The sequence below is a fragment of the Pagrus major genome, chromosome 21 (assembly GCF_040436345.1).
Source record: "Pagrus major chromosome 21, Pma_NU_1.0".
Taxonomy (NCBI): Eukaryota; Metazoa; Chordata; class Actinopteri; order Spariformes; family Sparidae; genus Pagrus; species Pagrus major.
The window spans coordinates 19,134,140-19,151,492 of NC_133235.1; the positions used below are offsets into that span (position 1 = coordinate 19,134,140).

At 40.0% G+C, this 17,353-nt stretch overlaps 1 protein-coding gene across 1 annotated transcript in view; it reads right to left on the bottom strand.

Moving 5' to 3' along the window:
* b4galt2 (UDP-Gal:betaGlcNAc beta 1,4- galactosyltransferase, polypeptide 2) overlaps window positions 1-16,941 on the bottom strand; it is a 149,200-nt gene extending 132,259 nt beyond the window's left edge. Inside the window, exon 1 of the mRNA XM_073491600.1 lies at window positions 16,479-16,941. Within this exon, the coding sequence (XP_073347701.1) occupies window positions 16,479-16,890 (412 nt within the window). The 5' untranslated portion in view covers window positions 16,891-16,941. The remainder of the gene's footprint in view (window positions 1-16,478) is intronic.
* Between the last annotated feature and the right edge of the window lie 412 nt (window positions 16,942-17,353).

A 17,353-nucleotide genomic window follows, 5' to 3' on the forward strand; every position in this document is an offset into this window, starting at 1 on the left:
GTTATTGTCAGGTCTAACACTGAATCCTTGTGACACTATTAATGACTAATGATCAAAATTGATACAGACATCAACTTTTTTTTTATTTCACACATTCTTCTTCCTTTTCAAAACCAGTTGCCTACATTACCCACAGTGCAACTCAGACACTTTCCTGTTTGAGGTTTATATTTCTGTTTTTTATTGATATGCCTCAACAACTATTAGATGGATTGCCGTGAAACTGGCATTGTACTCATGTGGATGGCAGGTTTTAATGGTTTTAATGTGTAAGATTAGTGAGTTACCCTTTAGGTACGATTCTGAAGTACTTTATAATTCTAATCCACTACATTTTGGAGGCAAAAACTGTACTTTAACTTCATTACATTTACTTTATAACTTTAGTTACTAGTCACTTTGCAGATTGCATGCTCCATCAGAACCAAAGTAACACATTTTCTTTTTCAATCGGAGGGGAAAAAACACAATCTGAAAAATGAGACCTTATTGTTATTATAAAATCACTTTTCAAGTACATTTAATATCAGATACTATAAGACTTTTACTCAAGTACTATTTACATGGGGGACTTTCTCTTTTACCAAAGCAATATTTTAACATGATATGTTTACATTTACTCAAGTATGACCTTTGGGCAAAACAGTGATTTAATGGCATCAATTCAGCAGTTGTTTGTTCGTTCTGGACCAAAGTGGTCTGACTTTGCTATCCCCTGAGCCTTAGCAAAATAAACACGAACACACTTTATTTTAAATTAAGTGAGAAAAAAAGTGAATGACACTATCTTCACACACACACAGCTTGTTGAGATTTCATGGTTTGACGAGTGTTGCAGCTGTTGGCTGACCACAAAGTTGCATCATCTGACAATCATCAGCTGTTAATAATCAACCTAATATACTAATCCTCTCCCACCACCCACTCAGACTGACAGAGCAGTGTTGTTATGGATATGGGGAAGCCTTGTCAGACATGACAACAAGAGTAGGAGGACAGAAAGCATAATATTTACATGTTTTCTTCATGGTATTTATTGATAAGATATAGTTTCACGCCACTGAAGGGGAAAAAAATTACCTTTCATAATATTACTGCAGCCAAGCAGTGACTCTCAACATTTAAGTGCTGAGGAGAAAAACTTTCACAGCTACATAGCTAATTACCCTTTTCAAATAACTTCCAGAGGATTCTTCGCCTGGTATCAGTGATTAGTCTCATCCATGATTAGTGGTCTAATGAATTTAGTCAACAACAACCAGCTCCAACATCAACTCAAAAAAGCCTCTTAAAAATCAACACCAACTTTGTAGACTAATCAAGACAGCCAAAGGTCAGCTAATTTAGTTTAATAATCAAAAGCTGCCAGAATATTGAAAATCGCAGTGTGCGTAGCCATGACTATAATAGATTGCTCAATGTTTGTGACAACATATTAAATTACTGTAAACAAACTGTACTGCAGCTTTCGCCTCTCCTCCGTCTTCCTCCTCTCTGCCTTTCTCACCCCCGTCAAACATATTCTGCACATTTCCACAGAGTGAAACTTACTAGAAACCCAAGTGAACAAGTCATTATTTTCTTTTCTTTTTTCAGTCCAAACTTTCCTGCAACACCAACATGAGGCTCTATCCAAAATCACTCCCTTGTTCAGTCATTCACTACACCCCAAATTAGTTTTCTTAAAGACGTGTGAGGACAGTATTTGAGGGCATGTCATACAGTGGAGCATATTTAGGACACAAAATAAAAGAGCTGACAGTAAATATGCTGCACTAGATAGAAAACCGGGAGTGACCTCAAACAGCCCCCCCGAGTCACACTGTTCTTTTTTTGGAGATGGGAAACACTGTGGGGACTTCTCTTAACAGTCACATCCAAACACTTCTTGGTACCACAAAACCAAAATCCACAAAATCTTTGCTGTAATATTTAACAAAACCAAACCAAATGTTCATGCTTTAATCAGCCCAGTCGCCAGAATAACAACGTTCGTAGTTAACATTTCTGCAGACCACTAATAATCGCATTTTTACCTGTCATATATACCATATCACATTCACATTACATGTTTATGACCTGAATGTCATATCAGGAGGCAGAGGGGATGGTGGTGGAGTTAGGCACGGAGGCCGCTGTTCAAGGTTGGTTGCAAAATGTATAAGCGCGATACCACATGATATTTTTAATGAGACCTCAGGACATTTCCCGCAGTGTTTGTGGTGACCAAAACAGGTATTTTGATCTTTTTCTCACCCTAACCAAGTGTTTTTTTGTGCCTAAATCTAACCAGACAATACACACAGCATTGTCACAGCATAAATCAGAAGATTGAACTTAAAGAAACGTAAAGTTATAACATAAAAGAAATGTTAAGTTTCAACATATCCATGGTTTGCAGTAATGAGAAAGAAGGGATAACGCAACTAAAACTTCCCTGACAAAGCAACAGGACTAGGAATAACCAAAGTATACAGACAAAATGTGCTTAATTTCATAACTGTGATGGTGAAAGACTTAGTATTACTTAATATGGAATCAGGACATACTTCTTCCCGTTAGATGGCCAAAAAAATTGACATGCACTAATAATAATTGCAATGTTAAATCAACTGCTGAACACAAGAAAGATCTCTGAAGGTGTGGTTGGCAGGTTGTTTATTATGTAGTTTGGCAGTCCCTCATCGCTGAAAAAGTACTCAAATATCAATAAATATGTCATAAAGTTTTCAGACGTGCTTAAAGTTACACAAGTTGCTTGAGGTGTACAGGATACTGGCTACTTGTGAAACACACAAAAAACCCTGTTGGATTGCATACAGGTGTACAGGATGCTGCTGGGAAGTGGGAGTGTCTATAAGTCCCATTCTGTTCTCTTCATGACCAATCAGATAAACTTTGTGCTTTGACCGGTTCAAGGATTATCCATTAAGTCTTTACACGACACCCACCGTTAACTTCATATTTACACACAAACATATACACACTTGGACACACAGCCACAGACTCATGAAAACAGATACTCAGACAAAAGGCCTCACAGTAGAACCAATAAATCAACACTAAAGAGTTCAGTTCAGCTTCTTCCCCACAACAACAATTGATATTCAACAGGCTCAAAGGAAGGCAGACCTTTTCCATTTGAAACAATCTGTTTTGTCATGTCTTAATGAAAACAAATGCAAATCTGCGAAGCAGCGTTTTGTTTTCGAGGTGGCCCTGAGGTGCAAAATACCAAATAATTTCAGAGAACACATTAACATCACAGAAAATTCAGAGACAAAACTAAAAACTAAAAAATGAAAGCCACAATAAAAGCTAATAAAAAATAAAGCAATTAGAAAGCACAAAGACACTAAACAGGATACATACAGATGCTACGCTTAGATGAAGGTAGAAAATAGAGGGTGCTCATTTTTCTCGTGTGCACCCATTATAAGGCTCCACCAGCCCTCCCCCTCAGAGACTTATTATCAAAATGCAACTTTTTTATTTATGTTTGCTGATTTGCCACATCCCTATACACACCAGTAGACCACCTACACTACAGGAGGCCAACTTTTTCTCTGTTCCTCTCTAACTGTGTCAACTCAACACTAGGGGTATATATACATATATATACACACATATATTCATATCGGCGCCATCATTAAGATACGCCTTTATTTTGAAATTTCCATGTCACCGTTTCCGTCCACTCCTTTCCAAACAGTGCTTTGTGTTTATTAAAAAGAATAGACTGTTTTCCATTTAAAAGTCTGGAACCACTGATAAAATAATATTTCCCCTGAAGAGTTCAGTAATAAAATTGTCAAATCATATTTTAGTTGCTTTTTTGTGAGTTGATATAAATGTAACTGATTGTGTTAAATGGGCATATGATATCATCTCATATCGATTGCAGGCCCCTGTATCAAATCGAATCGAAATCGTATCGTGGTAGAATTTGTGATATCAGCAAATATTGCATCATTGTCCAAAGAATCAATATGATATTGTACCATGATGAAACTTGTGATTTACACCCCTAGTCAACACCTTGAGTTAAAAACATTCTCCGTTTCACCCTTCCTGTCCGATCCTCGTGGTGACCTGACTACCTTCATCTAATGCTGCATGTGCTGCTGCTGCTGCCTAGCAACCAAGCAAAACAGTCATCATCAGCATTCACTCTGTGAGTCTGACAGCGCAGGTTTACAGATGCAGTAAAGACAGATCAGTTTGTTTTGATTCTTTCATGTTTGAGAAAATTATTTTAAAAATAATTCGTAAATAAAACAAAAAAATGCTTTATCTATATTTATAAGACTATCTGGATGTTGTAGTGGGAACGCCAGACTCCGTGTTACCTTCACTGAGCACTGCCATGCAGGTACTATCTATGGAAATGTCTTACTATTACCTTTTCTATTCCTTTTATTGCTTTTGCGAAAATCTCGTTCTATTTATTGTTTTATTTATTTTTTCTTTAAATGTTGCTGCGCTTTACACACGAAGCGCTGCAGGAGTTGGTTTTGTTTCCTCAGAATCTCGTCTCTCCTTATTTTCTCATTGTCTGTATTCGGCGATGTGTGTCAGAAAAACAAAACACAAGGCGTGAGAGAGAAAATGAAACCGAAGCAGGTGAGAAAGACATGAGTGAGATACTGAGAGAGCGAGCAGTGTGTGTGTGCGCATGTGAGAGAGAAACGACAGTGTTTTTCCAGATGACAGCAGTGTGGAGGCAGTGTGTGTTTTGTCATTTATCATTTGGAGAGCTTGCTTGTTAGAGCGCACACATCTTAATAGTCACTCTGAACCGCGAGGGCCTAGGAGAGGAGGCGTTTTATTAGCCCGTCAAAACTACAAACGCATGCAGCGTACAGTATAATGTGACAGTGTACAGACAGATATACAGTGCTAACAACACACACACACACACACACACATACACACACACACACACACACACACACACACACACACACACACACACACAAACAGATGTGAACACATTTTCCAGTGAACAAAAACAAAAGACAAACAATTTGCACACATGAAACACAGAAACAACATCTGGTACAGTTGTGGAAACACAGCCACAGACACAAGTAATCTGGATTATTTTATGGATTCCATGATGGATGACGTTACAAATGTTTGTGTATCTGTCAACAGCTGATTCTGGGCGCTACGAGACACCCGAAATTGCCAAGTGGACGCATATCAAAAAAGGGTTTCTCAATTTGAAATCTTTTTCAACACATTTAAATAGATAAACACATGAGGATTAAATATTACAATATTTGACACTATTTTTTATTAATGCTGGCATCCATTAAAGATGGACATAAAATGATACGTGCACATACCAACAAGTCCTCCGAATATGACTGCATCCTCTAGAACAACGACGATTTTATGGCCTATCAGCAGGAGGACATTTGTCAGTATCCTCAAAAACTTTTACAAAATAGAACATGTATCATTTGAATGATGTGACAATGCTCGAACATAACAAATGCATTCAACAGACAGCATCCTCCACATGCTCAGTCATCAGCACATGATTACTATAATGACCAGTAGTGGAATTTTGTTCTTTTAATGACTTTCAAATTGATTCATTAATGAAACACATTCCTGAATCCATAAGTTAAGTCACTGAACACAAGCTAAACAATCAAGTCCAATCAAGCACCAAGTGACTACTTTCAAACCAGTCCTGAAGGTGTCTTTTCTTGCCTAATATCACATTTCCTGAATCCACACAGAGTTGTTGAACACAGAACACACCACAACACATCACTGAGGTGCAGGGAAGGTTTTTTGCTACAGTGGTGCAACAACACAGCGGCCTGGATAGGAAAGAAAGAGACAGTCGAGGACATGGCATTTCACCTTTTGTAACGCAGCATCGTATTTCACTGAATGAAAGCATAGACACTGCTAATGGTGCTTTTTTGTATTCAGTTTTTAAATGAGAAGAATGGAGATTCTTGTGAATAAATAGATGTTTCGCATAGAAAGAGAAGGTCAAAAAGAATGATGGAAAGAAAGTGACACCCAATGACCAGATAGATTGATGAAAAAATTTAATTATGCTGCCACACGTGGATGGAAACTAACGCACACAGCAGAATGGTCCTGTGGAAAGATGTGAATGGCACTGAGGAAGGGAAACAGGAACATTTTAATGAAGTTATGGCAGCCATTATGTTGTCAAGAGCCCTTTGCCGCCATGACCGTGGCATCGGCGGCTTCCTCGCTGCGTGGGAGTGCATAGCAATGTGTTTCTGAAGGGAACGACCTTGTTTATTGGCTTGATTGAAAGCAGTGCAGAAAATAGGCTGTTTCCTTTCTCACCGCACTGTTATTTTCTTGCCTAATAAAAGAGGAAACACTGGAAAAAAACATGAAGTCTTGGCTATTTTGCTCGAGCTTAAACTTATTTTCACATTCACATTTTATACACGGTAAAACTAAATATTATGTGAATGCTGGCATTGATTAATTGATTAACAAATACTCGCTTTCCACAATATCAATCGATGGCAACTACAGCATGGTTAAGGTTAGAGAACGATCTTGGGATTGGTCAGAAATCACCAACTCATTCACTTCTCCCTACTCACTATCTAGGGAGTCTTATATAGTGAGCTCATCGGTCAAGTGGAAAAACACTTTTGACACCACACGGGTCATTTTTTTCCCCCTCAAGCACAATGCATGATGGTATATAATGCTAAGGTAGTGATCATCGGTTGTACACCACTCTCAACGATGTATAGTGGTATACTTTTAGTCAACTATATAGTATATAATAAATCTCACTATATATTCGGACAGAACTAAAAAATGGCAAACTCACTATATGGTCCACTACATAGTGGGAAGAAAGTGATTTTGGACACAGCCTTGGTTATGGTTAAAGGTGCAATATGTAATATCTATGTCATAAACATAAAAAAATTACCAAAAATTAGCAAGATGCATGTGACGAAATATTATTTTTAACCTGACATCAAAGACAAAGGCTGTTTGGCCCAGTACGTTGCCAGTGTAGTAACAAGACCACCCCATTGCTACAAGCTCCCTGTCTGTGGAGACTCGAGTCAGCTTAGGGTCCCTAGATGCATGGCTAACTGAGCTAACCAGCTACAGAAAACAGTACTGGCGAGAAGCAGTTAGCAATCCCTCTGGTGATATCCTGCCCCCTATTTGTTTGGAGTGACCCTCGACAGGTTGCCAATTCTTACATACTGCACCTTAAATTCACTAACAATCTCCTGCATGACTGATTTTTTTGGATGTTTTAAAAGCTCCTCGTCACTCTTTCTTACTTTCTGCCTGGATACATAAAGTGCACACTACTTCCTGCACTGCAGCAGATTGTAAGGTTCAAAATCGTTCAATATGAACATAATTCAATATGCTGCTGTTTGTCCTGTTTTTACCAATTACGAGTGCTGGTCTCAACTAATAATGTTCATAATCAATTATTTCTTAGTGGGCTCTTTGTGACACCAGAGAAGATTGATTAACACATAAGGTGCAGTACAACACAGCAGAACCTGCTGCCAGTCACTGTAGTCTCAACCATGTAATGCTGCTAATGCACAAAGACAATCTGTGAATCATTCAAGATCAGTCCACAGGACTTCATGTTTAAACCTCTTGATTTGTTTGCAGTAAGTCAGCATCAAATTAAAACACACCAGCACTAAAAAGGCAACACAGCACCAAGATAAACACATGAATATAATTCAACTCACGTTCCTCTTGAAAAAGATATTCTCTCTGTTTGTAGGAAATATAATTTACAGGGAGGAAATCAATACAAACTACGTTCTGCAGTGTTCCACATATCATCAATCTTCATGCTCATTTTTCAGTGTTTTGTGTTTGTAATTTTAGATGAAATAGCTTTTCAAAATAAACCACCAACTGTTTATAGAGGGACGATCTGTTACCACATATGGCGGCATAAAGGCATCAAATCTGTTGTCCATGCAGCCACAAGCCTTTTCTGTTTTCTTTTACTTTTCATACTATAACTGATGGCCCAACAATCTGCTGATTGCAAATTAAGGGAAAAAAATCTGATTTATAATTTTGAAGTTTTAGAAGTCTAACCAAACATAATGTATGTGTCTTGAGCTCCCCTGACTGAGTTAACACAGGCCATTGTTGTAAACCTAAGCAGTCCTATTTAAGCCCTCCATTAAAAATGTAGGAGACAGGTCATAAAACATGCTGTGCCACAAGTTCACTGTTCACTGAGCATTGGGAAGGTGAAGGTCTGAGGAGGGAAAGGCCTCCCTGGATTCAATCTGGTTTTAACAGTATTTTCACATTCGGCCGGGAGGTGCTGGAGGAGGTGAAACGGTTCAAGCTCTCATGATGGTTTTCCCCTCAGGGGACACCCATGTAAAGTTCAGGGTTACAAGGGACATGTCACTCCATTCAAATTGCTCTCCGGCTATAAATAAAACAAGGTCAAACCTCTCTGGTCCAAAAATGAAATACGATGTAAATGTATATGTGTAAATGACAACAAACTGTGTATACTTGTGTGTAATAACAAATGCATTTGTTTTTAAGAATGTACACATGTGTGGAGAATGTAATGAATTTTCTCACTACACTCAGACTGTCAGGATTTCTAAACACCCCGGTGCACCATAATGCTTTGATACTGCCAAAACCTACCAGAAGGTTTGTTCTTCCCGTTATTGAGGAAGCTACCCACCTCCCTCAACCTCCAACCCCCTGCACGAAGCCAGTTGCACTCCTGGTCAGACAGGAAACAAGCTGAACCCACCACGCAAATGCCAAAGTAACTTAAAAGTGTACACATAGAGAAAATAACTGCAAAGTGTTTCCTATCAGTAACACTGTGATGCAAGTTTGGATACAACTAAAAGTTATTTTCTAGCTTTAAAACAAAGCTGGTCAATCTTTGCTCCATCCCTCACAGGTGTCACACGCTTTAGACAGTGACTGAATGAATGAGACACAAGCAGCTGAGATGAGATCTCTGGGGATCTCACCCTGACTGGTGTCACGGTTCATGATAGATGAGCAGCTCCGCGATGCAGCAGGATCTCAGTACTGACCTGCTGCTTTTTCGCAGTACGCAGTACGCGTATGTATGGGAGCAGCAACCCCCCGTCCAGTCTGGGGTTGCAGCGATATACCGTCTTCAGGTATACCATGGTATGAAAATTGTTGATTATCATACCGTGTACATTTGTTTATCTACAAAGTTTTGTTAGAATTAACCAAGTGCTGAAATGACAACTTTAAGCTGTTGTTTTTGGGCTGCTATGCTTTACCTGTTGCCAACAGAATGAGGAACTCCAACATTGTCGTGTTTAGGGATGTACGATATTGACATTCGGCCACTATCAAATATGATGACATTTTCCAACACATTTTGGCTGATTTCAGAAGCTGATACCGATATAGGCACATATTCCACCTAATTTTCGAGAACATCAAGTCTCTCCTGTAGTGGAATTAACATATTACAATGCATACTCTTTTCATGATGGCCTACTGGCAGACATACAATGTTTTTTTTAAAATATACACGTTCACTGGGCTAAGTAAGAAAACGATTTAGTCAACGATCTGCGCGGCATACGCGTACTTAAATCAGCATTTTAATGGCCGGTCATGTCAGCAGAAATGATCACTTTGGGCAGACGCCAATATTTAATTTTACAGCCTTTATCAGCCAGTACCAATGATGTGCCGATAGCAGGGATATGAAGTTCAATCCCGCAAAGACAGAGAGGTGGCAGAGAGTGCGGTACAGCGGTGGAAGAGAGGGCCATCGCTGAGGAACTCCCCTACCCTGCACCTGCTGTACAGGTGCAGGGTAGGGGAGTTCCTCATGCCAGGATCATAATGCTGGAAATCAAATCACATGCATTCATGTGGAGAAGCACTGAGAACTATGTCTGGTTGTATGGTTGTTGTAATAATTTTAAAAAAGAAAAGTTTTCTCTTTTCAGTTATCATGTTCACATCCTGCTGGTTAAGGACGGCTCAGGTGCATCCTGCTCCGAGCCGAGCATCCGTACTGTTGTACAACGCAGGAAGACAGTTAATTCTTGCTAATTACATTTGATTGGGGAAACCCCTGCAGGGAATCCAATTAAAAACAAGGCCTTGAAAGTAGCTTTTCACCTCCCACTGAGCTCAATGTGTGTGTATGTGCGCTCAAGCGTCCACACGTCGCATGTGTAGGAAGAAGTGATTAATAGCACAAACAAATAATAGTGTTCAAGCTCGAGAAGAGCTCACACACAAACACACACGGATGTCGTAGCACACACTGGCTACGAGTCGAAAATTGCTCATTGAAAAGTCACCGAAACACATTAAAGCTCGTTACCGTCGAACGCAGACTATATGTAACGCCTGCTTTTATTTTGAGGCTGCTCCCACATCAAAATAATTCACAGGCAACAGTTGATAAAGGTTTTTTCAAACAGCTCAGGGATAACACGCGGAAAAAACAGAGGAGTCACTGAATGAAGAAAAGTGAGTAAACTCCGGACACTAGTCTGGACACGTTTCGAGCTTGACTAGAGAGAAGGCAGGAAGTGACTTGATATACACATCATTACGTATGTCATGCCACCATGTCACTTCTATAATTAATTGGTCCTGTAGTTATTATTTGACTTGTTAAAGTAAGTGGCTAATGCTCGAAGTCCTGCATGCAAACACTACATTTGGTAAAAACTGCTTATAGTTTTTATTGTTGCACACACTGTGTGTTACAACACACATTAAAACTTCACATCATTGCACCCACGGGTCCATTTAAAAACCATGATTACAAACTACTGCTCTCTTGAATGTAACTGTTTTTAGCTGTGTTATGTTGTTATCTGTTTGATAACAAACAGATAACAACATAACAATTCATTACAATGAATGAATTGAATATATATTAATTACATAATATATACATAATTACTCTAAATGTAACACAGGCTTTCTTTCCTCACTTTTCTGTGTTGAGTCCAATAGTCAATCCTGCCTCGTACACACAAACTGTATATATGCAACACCAAACTGAACGAATGCTTCTTCTATCAACATACTCAATAAATGTCAATAAATAAAGTATCTGGCAAGGTGCAACATATGGATATGGATTTATGTATCAGTAAAATGTTCACTGACCTCGTATATTTGTTTTCTGCCAGAACAACAGGCTGTAACTCACAATTGGTCCCAATTAATCGATTACTTGTTTGTTAGTTGGATTGTGCGTCCTATACGCGGAGGCTGTGTCCTCGCTGCAGTGGTCAAGGGTTCGAATCCCACCTGTGGCCCTTTGCTGCATGTCAGCCCTCCATCCAATCCTGTTTCCTGTTATCTCTCTAAGCTGTCTCATCAAAAAAATGCCACAAATAAGTAAATAAAAAAATGATTTATTGCTTTCTCTATTATATGTTGGAAAAAAGCAGAAAAAATTCTCCATCACAATTTCCCAGAGTTTGACTGACATATTCACATTGCGTGATTTAGCAAACCAGGTGTCCAAAACCCTAATTTATGCACTCCTTTGTCATAGAAGACAAAGAAAACCAGCAAATGTTCACATTTGAGGAGCTGGCAATTATGTTTGTCACCACAGAGTAATTAAGAAAACAAATTTGCAGCATAAAAAACATACTTTATACAAGACAAAGTAGAAAACAGTTTAAAACAGAATTAATATGTTTGCAGTTTTCAATTTACTCCCACATTTTTTCCACTTTAATGAGAAAAGACGTGACTTTTCGACATTGATTTTGGCAATATCTGTCAATGCCTAGGTTGCGTTTTTTGATAAACAGATGATTTGCATATCCCACATGCCACCTCACACCAACACCGACACACACACACAGACGCACGCACACACACACACGAACACACAGTCAGGATATAAACTGTGGATGCTCGCCACTCATACAGGCAGCACCTGTCAGCTGGTGTTCTGGGACAGCCAAGGGCTTGTTTGTTTGTTTCTCTCTCTCTCTCTCTCTCTGTAAATGTGTGTGTGTGTGTGTGTGTGTGTGTGTGTGTGTGTGCATGTGCATGTGTATACCTCTATCCAAGGTCTCTCTCTTTTCCCTCAGCACCCCCACACCTCTCCACCTGCTGTTCCTTCCTTCACTCCATCCCGCCTCTCGGTCTGTCTCACTTCATACCGACCATCATACCACCATCCATTAGATCTCTCTCTCTCTCACACACACACACACTCTCTTTTCTCTGCACCTGTGACTGAAAAACAGACCCGCTCAGTCTTTCTCTGCCTTCCTGCTCATTACAGCCCCCAGGCAGCCACTCCATCACAGAGAAAAGGCAGAGATAAGCTACAAGAGTACACCTGTGCCTGGTATGAATGCCAAATCCAGAGTCAGTGACAGCCAATTCCAGGCCAAATAATGGAATCAGCGAACCTCAGCTTCAGACAAATCAACCTGACAGCTTTATCTCACACTCCCAATTTCAAAGCACGTTACAAACCTCATTATCAAATGAGAAAAGCAATCAGTAAAAAAAAAAAGAATGGGAGAAAAATGTTGAGACTGCCACAATGGCACTCGCGAGGGATTACGTTTACAAAGCTCATTTACAGATGGAACAGGTGGGAGAAAATAAGAAACATATTTTCATTTCAACAGCAAAGTGCTGCCAAGTCTTATCTGACAAAGGGAATATAAATATCTTATATCAACAACTGCACACGGCACTAATATGCCGTCTATGAGCAACAATTTCTCAGTTAATTGCGTGGAAATATAATCAGATCAAAATAAGATTTATTTGAATTGCCAAATCTCACGAGCAAGGCCTGAAATGAGCGTGTAGGTCGACAATATCAATGGATAAAGACCCAGTGGAAGCTCTCTTAGAAGACAAGAAAGGCAAACAAAAACAGAAACAACCCACATGAAGAAAACTTTGCAGACGGTGCAGGCGTAATAAGAGCCGAAGGGTGAAAGTTGTAATCACAAAAAAGCAATTATAAAATCTGAACAGAGCGTGAATTTATTTGTTTTTTACTCAATAAACATCAGGAGAAGAAGACAACAGAGAAGAGAGATGAATCAGCTTGAAGTTACGAGCTGAGCCTGAAGAAAATCATGAGTTTCACGATTCATCAATCATGAATCATGATTTCTGTCTGTTTGTTATGGATTACTGTCAACTTAACTAGGAGCCCACGGTTTAATATGTCAACCATAAACCACATGCATCCAGCAAGAAGAATGTCCCATTGGACCCAAAGCCCATTTGTCCAACAGCTTGTTGTCCTAAAAAGTGTAAAGTTATGTACATACATTGGTGATAACAGATATCAGATATTTTCAGAACAACTGGCCAGCAATAGGGGTTTGTTTAAGGAATAACAGGTTGTGGACCAATGGGCCTTCGGTCCAATGGGAAATTTTTCATTCAAAGCATAAAATGCACCAACAATTTACCATTAAAAAAAACCCAAAACTGAATATAAGGTAAACAAATATTTAAAGAGTAGTTTGACATTTTTGAATACAGTCCTGCACACTTCATTGCCTAGAGTAAGTGTGTGCTCCACTTATTCATCTCGGAAGTTGGAGCTGGGAAATAACGTCACACCCAAGTTTTAAAACCACATTCCAGTTCAACAAGTCGCAAACCAATTCTGGCCAGGTTAGCCGTTGTTAGCAATACCAGTTGATAACACTTTACGGGTATTTTGTGTATACAAACACAAAAACAACATGTCCACAGTTCGAGTTTGGACAGGACTGTGTGCAAGACTGATTTAATGAGCCCCAAATAAGACAGAAGTGCTAATAAACAATGTACTCTACAGTTGCACAGAGCAGCCATCTTGGATTCTGAGGTTGGGGTTGGGGAGGACTTCACAGGACGTTCCAGTTGAAATTGCTGACTGGGAATAATATCAATACCTGTCAAAAATGTTTGTTTTTTTTAAACTATCAATACCTGTCTTATGTCTTTACATTAAATATAAAGCAACAGTCAGCTGCTGGTTAGCTTAGCTTGGACTGGAAACAGGGCAAACAGCTACCGTAGCATCGCTCGTTCTAAAAGTAATCAAATCCAGCTGGCAGCACTTCTTTAAAGTCACTAAGTAACATGTTACGTCTAGTTTGTTTGTTTAATCTGTACAGCCGAAGTGTAAGAACAACAAGTTGTGACCTTCATGCTTAGCTAAGCTAACTGTAGCTTCATATTTACCAGTCATAGTTACATTGGACAGTGGGAAATGATGTTGATTTTCTCATCTAACTCTCGGCAAAAAGGCAAATGAGTGTTAACCCGAATTCTCAGACAATACCTTCAAAGATAAATATAGCGTGGTATTATTTTGGCCTGCGTGGTATCAGGATGAGTCGATCTGAGGGATCAGAGATTAGCGGTCGAAGCTAATCTGGTTAATGTGAAATAAAGACAGCAGGAGTTATTTCCTCCTGCCTGAGCTTCATTATCGGTGAGTATACATGACAGAGAGCAGCGGAGAGGGATGATGTGTAGTGTGTGTGTGTGTGTGTGTGTGTGTGTGTGTGTGTGTGTGTGTGTGTGTGTGTGTGTGTGTGTGTGTGTGTGTGTGTGAGATAACGTTTGTGTCCACTATGTAATTATAGATTTAGTAAACCTGAGGCTTAGTGTGACTCAATCAACCTCTGATTTGTTGGGTGGATGGATACTGATGATAATGAGATGTGTCTGCTCAGGTGTGTGCGTGCGTGTGTGTGTGTTTGCGTAGGTGCTCCTTGTGTACAGGGGAACCGTTCAATCACATTACATATTGTTCCACCTTTTCCCCCCAAGACATGTATGACAAGTGTTTGTGTCACTGGCATAATATACAATATAAATGTATATACAGTTCAGTGTGTGTGTGTGTGGTTGTGTGTGGTTGTGTGTGTACTGTATAATGCCACTGCTGGTTCATTAAAAAGCTTTTCGCTGATGAAGGCAGTTCATACCAAGCTAAAAAAAAAAAAAAAGAAAAGAAAAAAACAAACCGAGACTCTTTACAATCCCACGGTGCATTTACAGTGCAGTGATGATGTATGGATTTCTTTTCTCAACACACAAAGAGCATTATGGTATTTGTATCTATAGTAAGACAGATTGTCGCACACACATAAAGCACTGAATAAATAGCTGCCAACAATAGCGCTACGAAAAATGGAACCTACAAAACTGGAAAACATACATTTTACATACAAGTTGTCTCCAACCTGCCTCTCTCAAAGCTTTTTAATCAATTAGGTCATTTTAACTTGTGTGTTAGTTTAAGGTGTGTGTTTCTGCAGACGTTATGTGTGTGACTGCATGAATCTTTGCTAATAGCTCCGCTGTGAGTCTATACGGTTGAAATACCACAGTGTAAATCGTTGACGTTAAATCCATTTTATGGTGGGGGCTGACCCGGAAAAACAAAATTATGGCAACACTTGCTCTCCCGCTAATTGGAATAAGACTGGAGATGCATTTATTTACTGAATATAAAATCGGACCCTCCAGCCTCCGAGCTTCAATCCAGGTCTCAGCTCCCCGATTAATTACGCTAATCGATGATGTGCAAATCCTCCGTTATCGGACAGGCAGTACATACAGCCATAACAACAAATAGAACGAGCGCTTGGACAAACAAATCTAGCAAATAAGTGATTGGAAGTGGCGATTAAGCGTGAGAGAAAGTGATCGAAATATAAAAGTCTAATTTCAAGCTCGCTCATGCAGATTAAAAAGTGTTATGTGACTGATAAATTATAATGAGCTATAATTGGAGTTCACAGCACCAAACAGAAGCAGGGTAACTGTTTAAAAAGGCCCGAGAGCCCAAACATATTGTACTCAAAGCATGAGACACAAGGGAAAACACGCTTTGTTTCTATTTGAATTCAGTTTGAACAGAAACATTTATCAAAGTCAACACAGAGCTGGGAAATATGGCCAAAACACTAAAATCTTGATTGAAACATGATGTTTTTTGTGATTTCATGAGAAAGACTGCTGATCAAGGGCAATAAAAGACCGACAACACCTGCAAGGCTGTCGTAAGCATATAAATCATGTTGCCTTGTACAGCTGTAGATGTTAGTGCTTCAACTACAGCACTGATATTCACTTTACAGGCAGCAAAGTCTTCTAACATCTGCTCAGGCCATTTTTGTCTCAACATGACACCAGCCTGATATCTGCAGACTGCTCCCTAGCTAGCGTTCACTTGTTACATGGCAGGGACAGACTGAATTCAGCACCAGAGAGGAGACCTCGTCAAAAAACACAACATGAGAGCACAGGTCAGTCTTTTTTTCAGTTTGTCACTCTCATAGATGTGAACCTTTTAAATGTTTATACACATCACGCAAAAACAACAATTTGAATTACTGTAATTATGACAGCATTGAAAATGGTGGTGAAAGTGGAAAAGACAATGTGACATTATTACTCACCGAGGCCAGGCGGGTTCTCAGGGCACGGCGGCAGCGGTTTGGGGGATGGCGTCTGATTGGTCTCGGGCTGCAAACTCGGCACCACCTGCTCGCCTGTAGCCGCGTAGCTGGCTAACGTTGCGTTGGGCCTGGAGAGATTGTAGTAGTAAAAATGATGTCCGTTTCCTGCTGCTCCGCTGACGTTATTCCTGGATCCATTGCGCCCGTTGTTGAAACGGCTGAAGAGGTCGAAGCGCTGCGAGTAGACATCGAAGTACAGGATCATCATGATGAGGAAGTGGAGCAGGCAGAGCAGCAGGACGCCTTTACAGATGCGCTCCAGAGTCCGGCCCAACATCAGCCGGGTCATGGCCGAGGAAGATGACCGTCCTGCGACGGCCACCCACGACAACGCTGACGCCGCTACAGGCATGCGCTCATCCTGACGGCCATGTTAGCAATATCAGCTACTATTAGATCTCTGATAAGGACATGTGGTTAGCTGACAGCGGACTATCTGACTTCTGCAGGGGTCATGGGGTCATTGATGAGGATAGAGAGGCAGCTACACCTAAAGAATGAGTTGCCAGCTTGTTTCTGGTGCTTACACAAGTTCCCTGCATGACAAAAGTACTAAAATGTTTTAATCAGCCTCAATCCCTGGATGAATGAACCTTGATCTCATGTACTCACCGAAGATATAGCAAAAAAGTACGGATGATAAGGTCAGTGTAATCTAAGACATAAGGCCCCGATTTCAGATAAAACTTTGCTGATAGACATGTGATCATATGTGAGTCATTATCCCAGTGTCAAGGTGCTGCTGCAGCCATGTGGTGTCCAAATGCTGGTCCAACTAGTTCAAGGACTAACGCTTAGATCTTCCAATTAGCACG